This window comes from Anomalospiza imberbis, chromosome 2, assembly GCF_031753505.1.
Source record: "Anomalospiza imberbis isolate Cuckoo-Finch-1a 21T00152 chromosome 2, ASM3175350v1, whole genome shotgun sequence".
Classification (NCBI taxonomy): Eukaryota; Metazoa; Chordata; class Aves; order Passeriformes; family Viduidae; genus Anomalospiza; species Anomalospiza imberbis.
Genome location: NC_089682.1, coordinates 87,542,565 through 87,556,451, shown reverse-complemented (window position 1 = coordinate 87,556,451; position 13,887 = coordinate 87,542,565). Strand labels below are relative to the sequence as shown.

General features: G+C 41.9%; 1 protein-coding gene across 1 annotated transcript in view; it reads right to left on the bottom strand.

The window, feature by feature from the left end:
• Positions 1 to 6,266: 6,266 nt before the first annotated feature.
• The window catches only part of VWA8 (von Willebrand factor A domain containing 8), a 183,247-nt gene continuing 175,626 nt past the window's right edge, over positions 6,267 to 13,887 (bottom strand). The window contains exons 43-45 of the mRNA XM_068182240.1: positions 11,920 to 12,018; positions 10,492 to 10,730; positions 6,267 to 8,145 (exon numbers count right to left, since the gene is read on the bottom strand). Of these exons, the coding sequence (XP_068038341.1) occupies positions 8,037 to 8,145; positions 10,492 to 10,730; positions 11,920 to 12,018 (447 nt within the window). The 3' untranslated portion in view covers positions 6,267 to 8,036. The remainder of the gene's footprint in view (positions 8,146 to 10,491; positions 10,731 to 11,919; positions 12,019 to 13,887) is intronic.

Here is a 13,887-nt window from a genome sequence, read left to right as displayed (position 1 = left end):
CATTCAAAGGGGGTTGATTAGATATTAGGCATTTTTAAAGCCATGAAGTGTTGAATTCCTGTTTTGAGGAAAAATTGACTAAACTTTGACCTTCATTGCCTTGCCAGTCCAAGTTTCCCACACATGCTTTTCCTAGAAGAAGTCATCCAGAGGAACAAGGTGCCTTTTGTTAGGAGCAGCCGGCTGAGTTAAATAATGCTGCTTTCAGATCACTCCACGGCACAGAAAGACCTCAGTGCCCTTCTAGTTTGCTGTCTCCCATTACCTCAAGTTAGGCTGGGCTTTGCAGGCTGTGAGCTGACAGACAGGAGGCCTCAAGCCTTCTGAAGAAGTGTGTTTGTTTTCTGAAGCATGCACTGAGCAGGGCTCAGCTGAAAGCCCATGGAGATGCTGCCTTGCCAAGCCTGGGCCTCCAAAGGGTGGCTGGCAGGAGCTGCTGGGTGGGACAAGAAGATACCAAGTCTGGAGTCTGACACCTATTCAAGAACCAGTGTGCACAGCACTCGAGAGGAACAGAGGATAGAAAAGAGCTCTTTTTAGGGTCTCCTCTGCCTGGGCACACTTGTTCTTGGCTGTTTGCTTTTGTTTGTGTCAGCTTGGCTTTGACTGGTTTCCTGCCTCTTTGTAGCCGGCCCCTCGCATCTATTTCTGCTCTCATTTATTTTAGAAAAATAACTTATTTCCTGGTTTCCCTCTTCATTTTTCCTGGTGGTTGTGAAAGGAAGGGTCTTTTCCTTTTTTGTCTTTACAGCGTATCACTGCTGCTTCCTTTTTTCTTTTTTTCCGTCCTGCAAATGAGGCACACTAATGAGAGCACACACCAGTGCTCAAGAAGTAGGAAGCTTTTAAACCCCGCCACGTGCTGGCTCCAATTTGTGTAACGGATTTTGGGGCAGGTGTGGAGGGTGCAAACAAGGCCTAAAAAGGCTCATGTGACAGTTCTCTGCAAGGGTGATGCTTAGGTGTCAGTGTAGACACCTGCTGCAGATGCTTGGTGCACATTATAGTGTCTTGCTTTAGCAAACCACTTGAGCAATCTTTCAGCCAAACCATCTGGAAGAGGCTGAGAAGGGAGTGCAGAGTCTTGTGGAGAGGACTTGCAGGTGCCAGTGGGTGAGGTTTAACTTGTGTTAAGTGACTGTGCATCTGCCTGTCAATCCTGAGACCCCCCCCCCCCCCCTTTAGGAGCTGTACTAAACAGGAAGGATGATTAAAAAAAAGAAAAAGGCTGTGAGCTGCTTTTGACCAAACACCAGGATCTTTCAGCTGCTTTGTAAATAATTCAGATGCATTTACGGAAATGTTTTGCTTGTATTTTTTGATTCCAAGTACAGGATTGACACTCTAAGATGCTAATTTAAATGACATTTTGGCCTTTGTCACTATCTAGTTCTAACTGCATGATTTATCTGTGATATGCATGTGGATAAGAACTCACAGTTGATGAATTAAAAAGCAGAGGAGAAAGTATATGTTTTCATTGCATTATAAACTCCTTAATGACTTCAGAGCTTTAAAACCATGTGATTAAGGCTTTATAAAACAATTCATACTTTTCTGCACCCAGTGCATAAGCAGCATTAATGCTGGCCCATGTTTGGGTATGGATGCTGCAGTTCAGGGCCTGGCTCCTGAGTGTTGGGCTGTGGGGCTTCTGCTGTTTGAATCCAGATCTTGTGCATTTTAAGACCTCCTGCTTCCAACCTCTCCTGCCTGCAAAAGACCAGACCCCACAGGCTCCTTGATTTTATAGTACTATTTGCAGCAGGGAGAGGAATGATTTGAGGGGATGATGATATACTTTTTCTGAGGTGGTGCTAAAGAAGAGGAGAGTTTTGAGGTCTTAAATGCACTATGACACAGAGGGAAATCTGCTGTTTAGTGGGCATGGAGACCTTCTTAAGTGCAATGGCGATTGAGGGCACTTAAAAATGTAAATATAAGGGAGAATAAGGCAACTTCTTAAAATTTTTTTTCAGTGTCACTTCCAGTGACTGTCCCCACTTCACTCACTGCTCCATCAGCCCATGCCTGTTCAGTGCTCAGCTACAACCTTTGCAGCAAATTTTTGAAATCACAGCAGAAGCAGGAAACAATCTCTGTCCTCTTCAAATGAGAAGATAACAGCAGAGGAGGTCGGTGATGACACGGGGAGCAGCTGCAGTGTGGCAGACCCATGTGTTGCAGGTCAGCATGGCCCTGGGCGAGCATGGGCTCCACTGCTCTTCCTAACATGACTGCTGCCCTGAGACACCAGGCTGACAGCCAGTTTAGAGCATCTCCTCACTAGGGGCTTGCTTGCCAATCTGTGCCTGCCCTTGACCAATGCTCAGCCCTTGTCCCATGAAATCTGTGCTTAAAGATAAATATGGTCCTTCTCCAGGGTCTTAATTGCAAATGTATTGATGAGTGGGAGGTCCCTTTTCCTCTTGCCTCTGGCTCGCTCTCTCGAACTGTGCCACACTGAAAGTGGGTCATGTCAGAAAACTCAGGCAGTGAGGAGGACTATGGCAGCTGTATCACTACTCTGATTTTGCTGTTTTGATCACATTATATGACTTCTTTCTGAAGGGATGCAGTGAGGTACTCAGTCCTCAGTACAGCAGAGAAGGAGGACAGAGTTTCAGTGTTCCCTGTTCACCCTCCTGAGGAATGCCAAGGGAGCTAGAGACAGCAGGAGACCTGCAGAGCAGTTTCAGATAATTCTGATGGGAAAAAATATATGGTCATTTTGGTGCATCAAAATTCTACCACGCTTTCTGCTGCTGAATGCAGCACTCGAAGGGAGCATCCTTGCTTCTAACAAAATGCATTTCTTTAAAAACCTCAAACATATTTATAATTATCAATTTGGAAATCAAAGTAGGTGACCCTTGCAGATGCTGAACCAAGCTGAAATACAGATGTTGGTGCAGATGGTATGGAGCATGATTTATTCATGACGACAGCAACAATATGTGGGACACTGCTCCTCATATCGCCTGCAGTATAACACATTTTCCTAACCATGAATGTTATTTGTAGACTTTTTCCAGACCACAGTCTGCACATGATATTGTCATCTTAGCCTGGCCAGAGAAGCTCATATAAAATATTCATTTAATGATTTGAACTGAAAAGGCTGTTTCTAAGAATGGGCTTTTTATCAAGTCCTGATATAAAATGAACTTTTTTTCCTTCATATTTGTGAGATGTGTTTAGTTTATAGATGCTGAGTGAATAATTCCACCCTCAGTAAGAGGTTCCAGGGACCAGTAAATTTTGGCTTGTGCTAGAATGAACTTGTACATATTTAAAAAGAAAGCAAGCTCCTGCAATTTGTATGCAGGGAACATAGATGTTGTATTCTAGTCCCCATGCCACTGTTCCATGAGGTTAACAAGCCTCAATTTGTTCTGAGCACATGCCTGGGAAGTTTATTTGATGCCTGTTGCTTAAGCACAAGAGCTGATTTTTGATGCCTGTTGCTTAAGCACAAGAGCTGAAGGGCCAAAGCCTGAGGCTCAGCCCTCATGGCTCTGATGTGGTGCCGGCTTTGGCAGCTGAGCTCCGTATCTGAGCCTGCCCAGCCTCAGCCGGGGTGGCTTTGTGCTGCTTGGTGCCCACAGAAGGGCTTGGCCAGGGCATGGCACACCTCACTCTGCTCCGTGTGCCCAGTGTGCCTCTCCTGGCCTGGCACTGGGGGTTGCACTGGGGGTGATTCTGCTGCTCTGGCTGTGCCTGGTAGATCTTTCTGGCTACCTCATCTGCTTTTCTCACCTCCATCCTGATCGCGCCTGCTTTGTTGCTCAAGTCAAGCCAGTTCAGAAAGCTGAGCAGGTTGAAAATGAGGAATTTGTCCTTCTTTCCCATGCTTGCTCTCTCTCCTTATGTTTCTTTTGGAACTGAGGGAACTCTGGTGCCAGGTTACATGCAGCTTGCAGGGATCCACAGCCTCAGGCAACTAGGGTCTGGGTCTAGTTTCCAGCCCTACCTGGATTTGCACAGCTCAGCCTGTCCAAAGAACAACTGTATGTGATGGGTGAAAAAAACAGGGTCAATATCTGAGATTTCTTTTTTTTACATTTCTAACTCTCAGTAAATTTACTGCCATGAGGTTTTTCTTGACTATGGTCTCACTACAAGTGTAGTAGTAGATCTATGTTCTGATACACAAAATTTTTCTGCATGCAGTCACACCAGATGCTCAGACTAAGGATGTTATGAGTAATGTTAAAGTATCCGGTTTTTAAAAATAGATTTTAATTTTCATATGTTCAATTGTCCAGTCAAAAGGTGGAGAATAGATGGTCATGAAAATGAAGTTATTAAATTTTTATAATTTTGTCTTTGGAAAAAACTCACCATCACTTTCACCCTGAAGAATTGTTGAATCTCTTCTGCAGTCTTCCCACATACACTTATTTCCCAGAAAATGCAGTTGACTTGAAAACATTTTATTTGGTGACAATGCTGTTGACATTGACACAGCAATCTCAAAAACAAAACCACTTCTGATTTAGGCAATTTGTTAGCTGTTTATTTTGGTGGTGTAAAGCCTGTCTCCTAGAGAGGAAATCCTTCAGCTGAACAGTTTGCTTTGCAAGCTTTTTTTTGTAGAGGAATTTGTTTGCTACAAATTGTTGTAAACAATCCGACATGCCTGAGTGAGACATCACCTGCATTTGCTCTGATTGAAATCTCATCTGCCTGGACTTTCTGGTGGGTTTTTAGGTTGTTTTTTTTTTAATTTTGCACCAAAGTTGAATAATAATCCCAAAAATGACTGTATAGTGTAACTAGATGGCTAGTGGGTATGAACACATTACATATACAAACAGAATTAGACCAAAATCTGCATTACAAGAGGTAATTAAAATAACTACTGCTGATGTGACTAATGCTATTAAAGCATTAGTGATAGGTCAGCACCTGCTCCAACTGGCAGCTCTATTCATTTGCCAAACCAGGGCCTTTCCATAAAAACTGATGAGTGCAAAAGTGCCTTATTAAACTGTGAGAAGAGATGAAAAATACCTTAACACACTTTCAGAGGGGATGAGTGACACACAAAGCTGGTGCCTGCATTGCAGTGAGAGCAGCCACTGGTTAGGCAGACAAAGCCATGTTACTCTTAAGCATTCCGCTAATTAAAAATAAATGCATATTAGGAAGCTCTGCAAATCCTAGAAACATGAAAGAGGAGTGTTTGTTGAATTTTTGAGCAGTGAAATAACACTGCAAGTCCTGGTGAGACAGGGAAAAGCACAGTTGCTGCTTTGATTTCCCTGGGGTAACGATGGACATTAAAGCAGGTGAGAGATGTACAGCCTGGGGAAAATTTTGCCCTGAATTCTTATGATTTAGAAAGACACTGTCAGGTCAAATATGCTCTGCAATGAAATGTTATTAAAGCCAAAACCCAAACCCTTTCCTTCTGAACTGAAAATTTAATAAAAGTTTCACTCATTTCTTCTCCCTTTCTCTCAAAATCTACTGCAGTGCCTCTTCCCCTCCACTCGTGACAGAGCCCAGCTGCAGTGCTGCATCCAGCTCTGGCCCCACCACAGTTAGGACCTGTGGGAGTGAGTCCAGAGGATGGGCATAAAGATGGTCCGGGGGCTGGAGCACCTCGCCTGTGAAGAGAGCCTGAGAGAGCTGGGGTTGCCCAGCCTGGAGAAGAAAAGGCTGCAGGAACTCCTTCCAGCACCTTCCAGTACCTAAAGGGGGCTCAGAAGAGCTGGAGAGGGACATGTTACAAGGGCATGTAGCAATAGGACAAGTGGGAATAGCCTGATACTGAAAGTGGGCAGGTTTAGAACTTCCACCCACTCCTACCCACCCTCACAGCCAGGCCTGGCCCTGGACATGGATGAATCCTACCAGCCGGAGGAACAAGAACTGAAACACAGCAAACATCCCCTGAAACAAAGATAAAACCAAACCCTACAGAAAGGTAACTGTAAAATGATGTAACTGTAATGAAAGGTAACTGTAAATGATACTTATACATGAAGTATGATTTAGAGGCATAATCAAGCAAAAGATTAAAAACTGGATTTATCATTGTTTTTCCCTTAAACAGCACTGATTCTTTTAATAAAGATAATAGCATTTTACTGCATTTAAATCTGAGGTGAGAAAGTTTATCCACACAAGTCATATAGAAAGTGTATAGTGCATTTGCTAATTAACTGCAAGAAAAAGGTTCTTTTTTTCAGGACTGCTGGCAGTAAAGGCAGATATGCTAAAGGAATTTCCATGTAACCACACATTTAGTAAGAGCCTTATTAATATTTCAATTTGTTATTGCATTTAGTATCTCATCATGTGTTTACAGGACCAAGATATTTTTATTTTGAAGCATACTTCCCCTTAGTAGCAGCATCTGCGTGTATGTGTGTACACGTACATTTGTCCCAACCAGGGATAACCTTCTCAACTTTCTCCTCCCAATTCCAAACAGGAACTGCATCTTCAATCTCTTTGTTTTCACATATATAGTTATCATAACAATGCTAACAAGACTTTGAAAAATGTCTTCCGTCCCCTCTTGTCATACTGAGTTTGAAAGATGACCAGGCTTCAAAACTCATCCTAAGCAGGGCACATTTTTGATGCTCTGGTAAAGACTTTTGCTGCAGGACTGATGGACTAGAGAATGACCACCATAAGCTGGACCCTTTAAAACAGCAATGGTTATATTTAATGAGACCAAATTAATTTGTCTCCTCTCTTCTGAAGATACTGTTCAAGGTGCAGCTTGATCAACTGCAGAAGAGAAAAATTAAAATAATTGCAATTCCTCCTTCAGATTTTTGTAAGCACTCTTCCTGAATGTTCTTTTATTCAGTTACTCTCTAATTAGTATCAGTTATGATGTACATCCCCCGCACCAGCTTAATTAAATCATACATTCAATTCATTGAGTATTCCACTGTTCCCAAAGAACTACAAAATAGCTCTTCTTTAGTAGATAAAGCGGAATTATCACCTCATGGGACAAGCCAAATGCCAACTGATTGAATCATGAAGTAAGTCTTTACAACTAACTTGGATATTAAATACATTCTAACACAGATATCTTGCTGAAATACTTTTCCCTTTTCCTTTATAAAAAATAACTTATTTTTTTGTGCCTAAATCTCTCCTCCAGTTTAACCTTCAAATGACCCAAGAAAAACAGACCATGAACGTGCTCTAGCAAAGCACTAGTAATCTTTTTGTCTCCTGATTGAAGAGTCACCCCCACGTGCTGAGGCCATCTCAGGGATTCTGTGTAACAGTGCAGTGGGCGCAGCATCATCAGCTGTGCAAAGGAGACACGGCCCTTCTTGGAAACACTGCCTCTTGGGCTCTTAAGAGTGTTTTGACCTTTTCCCCTTATCATAGGCAGAACTGAACCAATGTATTTTTGTTTTCTTTTACTTCTTAACAGCCACTTTCTCCAGCTCTGACAAGTCGGAGCACCGTGCCTGATCAGATAATGAATGTTTACACGTGATGGTCAGTGTTTCCAAACTGCTCCATTGTTCCCAGCATCGGGGTGAAGCCCTGATGCCCATCAAGACAAGAAAGCAACAGGAGAGGAAGGATTTCCTGCCTGGTAAGAGCAGTCCTGTTTAAATCAGAGATAGAGTTAACCACCCATTCAAACATATGCACCCGAACCACTGACACAGATTGCCTGGATCTGCCTTGCACAGGATTACCAAATCCCAGTGAACTGTGTTTAATGAAACAGGGTGAGATGATTCTGTCAAGCTGGCAACACGGCAGGCAGAGGAATGATCACAGACTGTCCTTTGTTTGTTTGTCCCTCAGGAAAAACATTCATTCTGTCGCCATCCTGCCCTGATGCAGCCCTTTGAATGTGCTGAGTCGCTTGAGAGATTCTGGAGGAAAATTTACAGCCCGGCCGTCATGTAGATTATGGTTGCTTGGCTGATTAAAGAAGGGTATGCATTTTACTAATAACTGTGTTTATCCTCAGCTTTAGGGTTTGTAACTCCAGCAGGAGTGGGTTTTGAGTTCACACACAGTGACATCAGTGATGCTTAGGCACTTGACAACATGGTGGATGTGAAGATCTGCTGCAAAATCTGAGGGATCTCTTTGGTATCCATGGCAATGAAAGACCGACCTGCTGGCAGTGTCCTCTGCAGCCTAAGGAGCAGAATGAGGGACAAAACACAATTAACACCTCAAATTATCTTCCTACCACAAGACAAGGATTCCTCACATTGCTGTCACCATGCAATTAAAGTTTGGGAAAACAACAGAGGGAGAAACATTGAGAGCAGGTAGGGCACAGAGTTCCTTTCAGCAACACAAACAAGAGTGTTTCCAGAGATTTCGATCCACGTCCTCTTTCTGACACGCCATAACTCCATTTTGATCAAGATACCAGTGATCCCATGAGGCGTCACCACAACTGGTTTGCTGAGGACAGCTACAGATTTACACTGGAAATGAAGATACTTATCCTAAATTGACTACCATGAACCCACAGCTCTTTCAGTTCAACAAGTCCAGTGATTCCAACTGTGCTCTTTGTATTTCTTCTTTGACATTGCTGCAGATTACACCGAAATGTATTCTTCTGCCAATATTAACCTGACACATTTTTATTCACAGCTTAATCCATCCTTAAAAGTCAAACTAGATGCATATTACAAATCTCATCTCCCTCGTGCTCAGTTAGCAGCCTTGGGATTTATTTTTTCTCTGCTTTTTATAGGAAATTTAATTCTATACTATTCCTCCAAGTGAGTAAAAGTGAGTAAACTCTCATGTTTAAAATTAGTTTAAAAGAAAACTGCAACAAAGAATTTCCTTCTCCTTCCCCCACAGCAGCTAGAGGAAGGCTTTGTCTAATTCTGCACTTCCATATACATAGAAATGCATTTCAGTGACAGCACTGTGTGCATTTTCCACACCCAGTGAACTAAGCCATTATAAGATCTCTTACAAAGCAGGACATGGTCAAAGATTGTTTTTTTTCCCCTTTTTAAAATTCCTATCAAAAAGTAAAGTAAATTTACTTTCTGTAATTATAATCTTTCAGAATGGATTCTGTTTTGATGATTAACACAGCTCTGATGTACACACCTACGGCCACAACTCATGGTGTCTGTGCAGTTGTATCTCTCAACCCTTTACTGCTTAAAATTATCTACTGGGGGCCAACTCCCTTTCAGATTTCTCTCATTCTCCTCTAGTTGAAGACTCAAACAGAAACAGAAAAGACACTGTTGATATTTGTGGCTATACCAGCTTTTTGCTGCAGGTACTGGTCCTCAGTGGATGTGGAACCTGAAAGAACAACTGGGACAGAATTTCTTTTTTTCCCCCTTGTGCCCAAACATTTTAAAGTGAAATTATGTAGCAGAACTAAACCCAGGCATATTGTCTCAGACACTCCAAAGAATTTATGTCTCTAACATAAGGGGTGTATCTAAGTCAAAATTTTGGCTGTTTGGAAGACCAATTAAGTCCAGCATACTTTGTTTTAATCTCTTTTCTTAGGCCTACATACACTGGAATCATATACTGGGCAATAACAAAGGCACCACATCTCTATTATGATTACATGGTGACACTACAGAAGCGTATAGTGCATATCTGGCAGCAGGAGAATGGCATCAGCTGCTCCCTTTGGATGCAAAGGATGCTCTGAAGTTGCTGGCAATAAGGGATTGTCTGCAGGATCTACAAGCCAGTCTCCTCCCTGACACAACTCAGGAGCTATAGCTTCTCGCCAGTACATGAATAATGAAAATAGTAAAAACAAGATGGGTGAAAACTCGGGCGTGACCCATAAATGTGCACATGTAGCCCAGAAAGCCAATTGTACCCTGGCTTTCTTTCATCAAAAGCAGCACAGCCAGCAGGGTGAACAAAGCGATTCTGCCCCTCTACTCCACTCTGGTGAGACCCCACCTGGACTGAGTGCTGTGTACAGCTCTGTGGTCCTCAGCACAGGAAAGACATGGACCTGTTGGAGGGGGTCCAGAGGAGGACCACAAAAATGGTCAGCAGGATGGAGCACCTTTGCTATGAAGACAGGCTGAGAGAGTTGGGGTTGTTCAGCCTGGACAGGAAAGTCTAGCAAGCTTATTGAGGCTTTTCAATAAATACAGGGGGCTCATAAGGACATAGTGAGAGTTTTCACTGGGGCCAGTAATGACAGGATAAGGTGTAGCAGTTTTAAACTGGATGAGGGTAGATTTAGACTGGAGCTATGGAAGAAATTTTTACTATGAGAGTGATGATGCACTGGCACAGGTCATCCAGAGAAGTTGTGAAAGATGTCCCTGCTCATGGCAGGAGGGTTGGAATAGATGATATTTAAAGGTCCCTTCCAACCCAAACCATTCTATGATCTTATGATACTATGACCAAAATCTCGGTGTAGAACAACAGTGTGGGCAACTCACTGCAATAAAAGCATAATTTAGATTTATGCTGAATGAAAGCAAACAGTACTAGGCATAAACCAAACACGCTTACCTATCTGCCTGGTCTCCCAAGGATCCTATAAATATGGCGAAAGCATTGACTTGAGTGTTGGTGGTCAAGACCTGTGCAAACCTTGATGGCGGAATTCCGTAACGCTCCAGATTTGCGTCACTTAAGACGATAACAAAATACTCGTCCGCCTCCTCCTTGGCGATTTCCCGAATGGCATGTTCTGTCCCTTCCAAGGTATGGTCTCCACTCATGCAGAACTGAGCATGGGCATGCATGGTCTGTGTGCACAGCATAACCACATGGAAACGTGTAAGATGACTTTAGGAACAAGCATTCATTTCAGCTAGCACAGGAGGGAGTAAATATTCAGTACTGCAGTATTAGGTGATCCATCAGAAATGCAGACAAGTGCTCCAGATAGAAAAGAAGGTGCAGCTTTTTGTACATAGTATGTCGTATTTTAAGACAGGCAGCACTTCTTAAAAACACAGTGGGTCAAACAATCAAAATCCACACAGGGACCTAATTAGACTGGGCCTTAGGGAAGGTAAAATACTTCAGTCAGCTGCAGTTTGAATAGATACATTCCTATGTATTTTAAGAAGAAAACAGGGCTTAGTTTTCTAATGCTATCAACAGCTCCTGCATGTTCATAATTTGCACGGGACTTCCAAATCCTAGCAGTGTCTCAGTTATTATCAAATATCTGATTCCTAACAGTGGCAGTCATATTTAAAAATAATAAAACATTTTGTTTGAGCTGTTACAAAATAAATACACCATATTCAACGGTGAAGCTGTTACCTATGTAGAAGGCTGGGAGTTTTAGATGTTATTAAATCAGGTTCTTCTGATCGAAGGAGCTATTTTAAAAATAGTTTTTGAAGGAAGCTCAGATACATGCTTCTAGCCTATCAAGCTGCCAACCACGTAAATCCTACAATATACTCAATTTTTCTTCATCCTACTATAGAAAAATTTTGGTGAGTACACTCACTTTGCCATTGTGATGTTTCAATCATCATTGCCGTGTTTCCAATTTAGCATTGACACATTTTCCCAATGCTACTGTGATGCATTACTTCTTGAAGGTACCAGGCTAAATCACTGACCTGGGGTCCCTCTACAGTTTTGAAAGAGTCACTTGTGCACTAATAATATCACATGGTTTGGGTAGAGCTATCTATATCACCGTATAATCATTGGAACTTCCCCTATCCTTTGACAGGAAGTCAAAATGACACATTTAGGGTGTAGACATCCAGAATATGGCATACCTAGCTTCTAGTACTTTGGCACAATTTGTTTTCTGCCATGTCTCTGTAAGGTCCTGTTTAAATTTAAGGAAATACACAGATTTTTGCTTTCTTGTCTTTATTTTACTATCCTCATGTTTTGCATTCTGTGACCTGCCTACAATTTTATCTTTCCAGTCATAAAATCCTTAATTTCCACCATCACTTTTACCTTAAGAATCTCTAATCTTTGCTTGTTGTTCTTGGGAACTTTGTCACACCCAACCAAGGCGATGTTGAAGCCATCTCCTGAATGTCCAACAATGTCGTACTACAAGAAAGAAACATCATCAGTCATCTGTTAGTCACAAATGGCCCTTGGCTCACAATGACATAAGACAGATCAAAGGCAATTTGCAATTTTCAACAGAAGAGCCCAAGTACTGTTCCCTATTTCTGTTTATGGGCTGTTTAAGAGAATAATTTGCATTTTCTCACTGACATGAAAACGTAGGAAAGAATTGCTAAATAATGAAATTAAGGAACAGTTCCTTATTTCCATGATCTGTTTTTCATGTCATCCCACCAACTTCAGAGTGGAGATGTGTAAGATCAAGACCTTGCCCTCTCACATTGTCCACGTATTTCTTTTAAAGCAGCAATTTTCATCCTCTTGAGTCTGACCAACAAGAAGCACATTGTTTGAGAGCAGCTCCTATGTTTGATGAATCTTTTTGCTGACCTCATTCTGCTCCGAAAAAAAAAAAGTATTACAAATCCCCTTTCTTGAAAATCAGCACTCCTTATTTTTGTGCATAACAGATCAAAGCTGTTGTTGAAAGTATGTAGAGAAGCAAATTCCAAGAGCCCCTGTATGTTTTCAAAGGAGACGGTGTGCACATCATTCTCTTGTGAGATGCTGCAAAACTGACATGTAGAACTGCAATAGTTCAAATATCCTGGTGAACAAATAATGCAATATTGCAAACGCCTCTGTTTCTTGTGAGAGCTTCATTGTTGTTACATGAAAACCAAGACAAGCTGAGTTATGGCAAGGTCCTGACCTGCCCTTTGTGTTGTGGATGTGGCAGTCACTCCAGGGAGAATTCATGACAAGGACAAAAATGGATTTAAGAGCTGTCTACACCAAGCAAGAGAGCAGAGTGTACAGAATCTGAGCCCGGACAGACCTGAGCTGGCAATTCCTCAGCATGAACATGCCTGTATTTCCCCCTGCCTACCTGGCACAGACCTGTCTTTACTTGACAGGGAGCCTTGATGCAGTATTTTACGTTTCTGTTTTCTTTTTTTCAAGTACTGTTACAGGTTCCTGCTGGGTTCACCATCCCTAATTCCCATATAATCATTAGGTAAAAGTCAGGTCTATTCTTCAATGTTTTTCTGTCTTTTCTTTCTTATTGAAAGACACTTTGTTTGGTATAAGGCAGGTCCTAGGGAGAGGAGAAATGGCAGTCTTTACAGACAAAGCCCTTTTTGTTTCCACATCACTAATTTGCTTAAAATGTATCAAAAGAAAGCTAGAGCAGCTGGAACAACACTTTTAAAGGTGACACCTCGCTCTGTTAAAGAGCAAATGTGCTACATACTGTAGATTATTTCACCCAAGTTCAGACCATTTTATGACAGCCCCATGTAAACCAGATTTCCTTCCCCTAGGAAACCTTTATATAATCTAGTCCCCACACAATCCCATTTCTCTCTGTTCTGTTGGCTTTTCCCATTTCTGTTCTCCTCAGCTCTTACATGCCTAGTATTTGCTACCAAGCCTCATGGAAAGCTTTCTGTCTGCCACATGCTTTCTCTTCAAAACCTATTTCTTATCACTAATAATGCTTCAGACTCTCTCTTGATGGATATGAAGACATGGCAAATGAAAATAAATAAATTTTGAGAATAATGCTGAGGTTACATTCAGCATACTTCCTAAATAAAACAGGAATATATCCTGTTTAATAAAATCTGAACCACGCACAGGGAATATGTGCATGAGTACTGTTTTAAAAATTAGAGACTATTCAAATCAGAGGAACTAAATAAAGCAGAGGTTTAATGGAGCAGAAAATATACAGTGCTCATGGTTCTTATGCAATGTCAGAAATGCCCACATATCTTCAGGGTAGGCTCTTAATTATGAAACCTTGCACATCCTCTGCTGAGCAGTTTTGCATTCAGTATCACT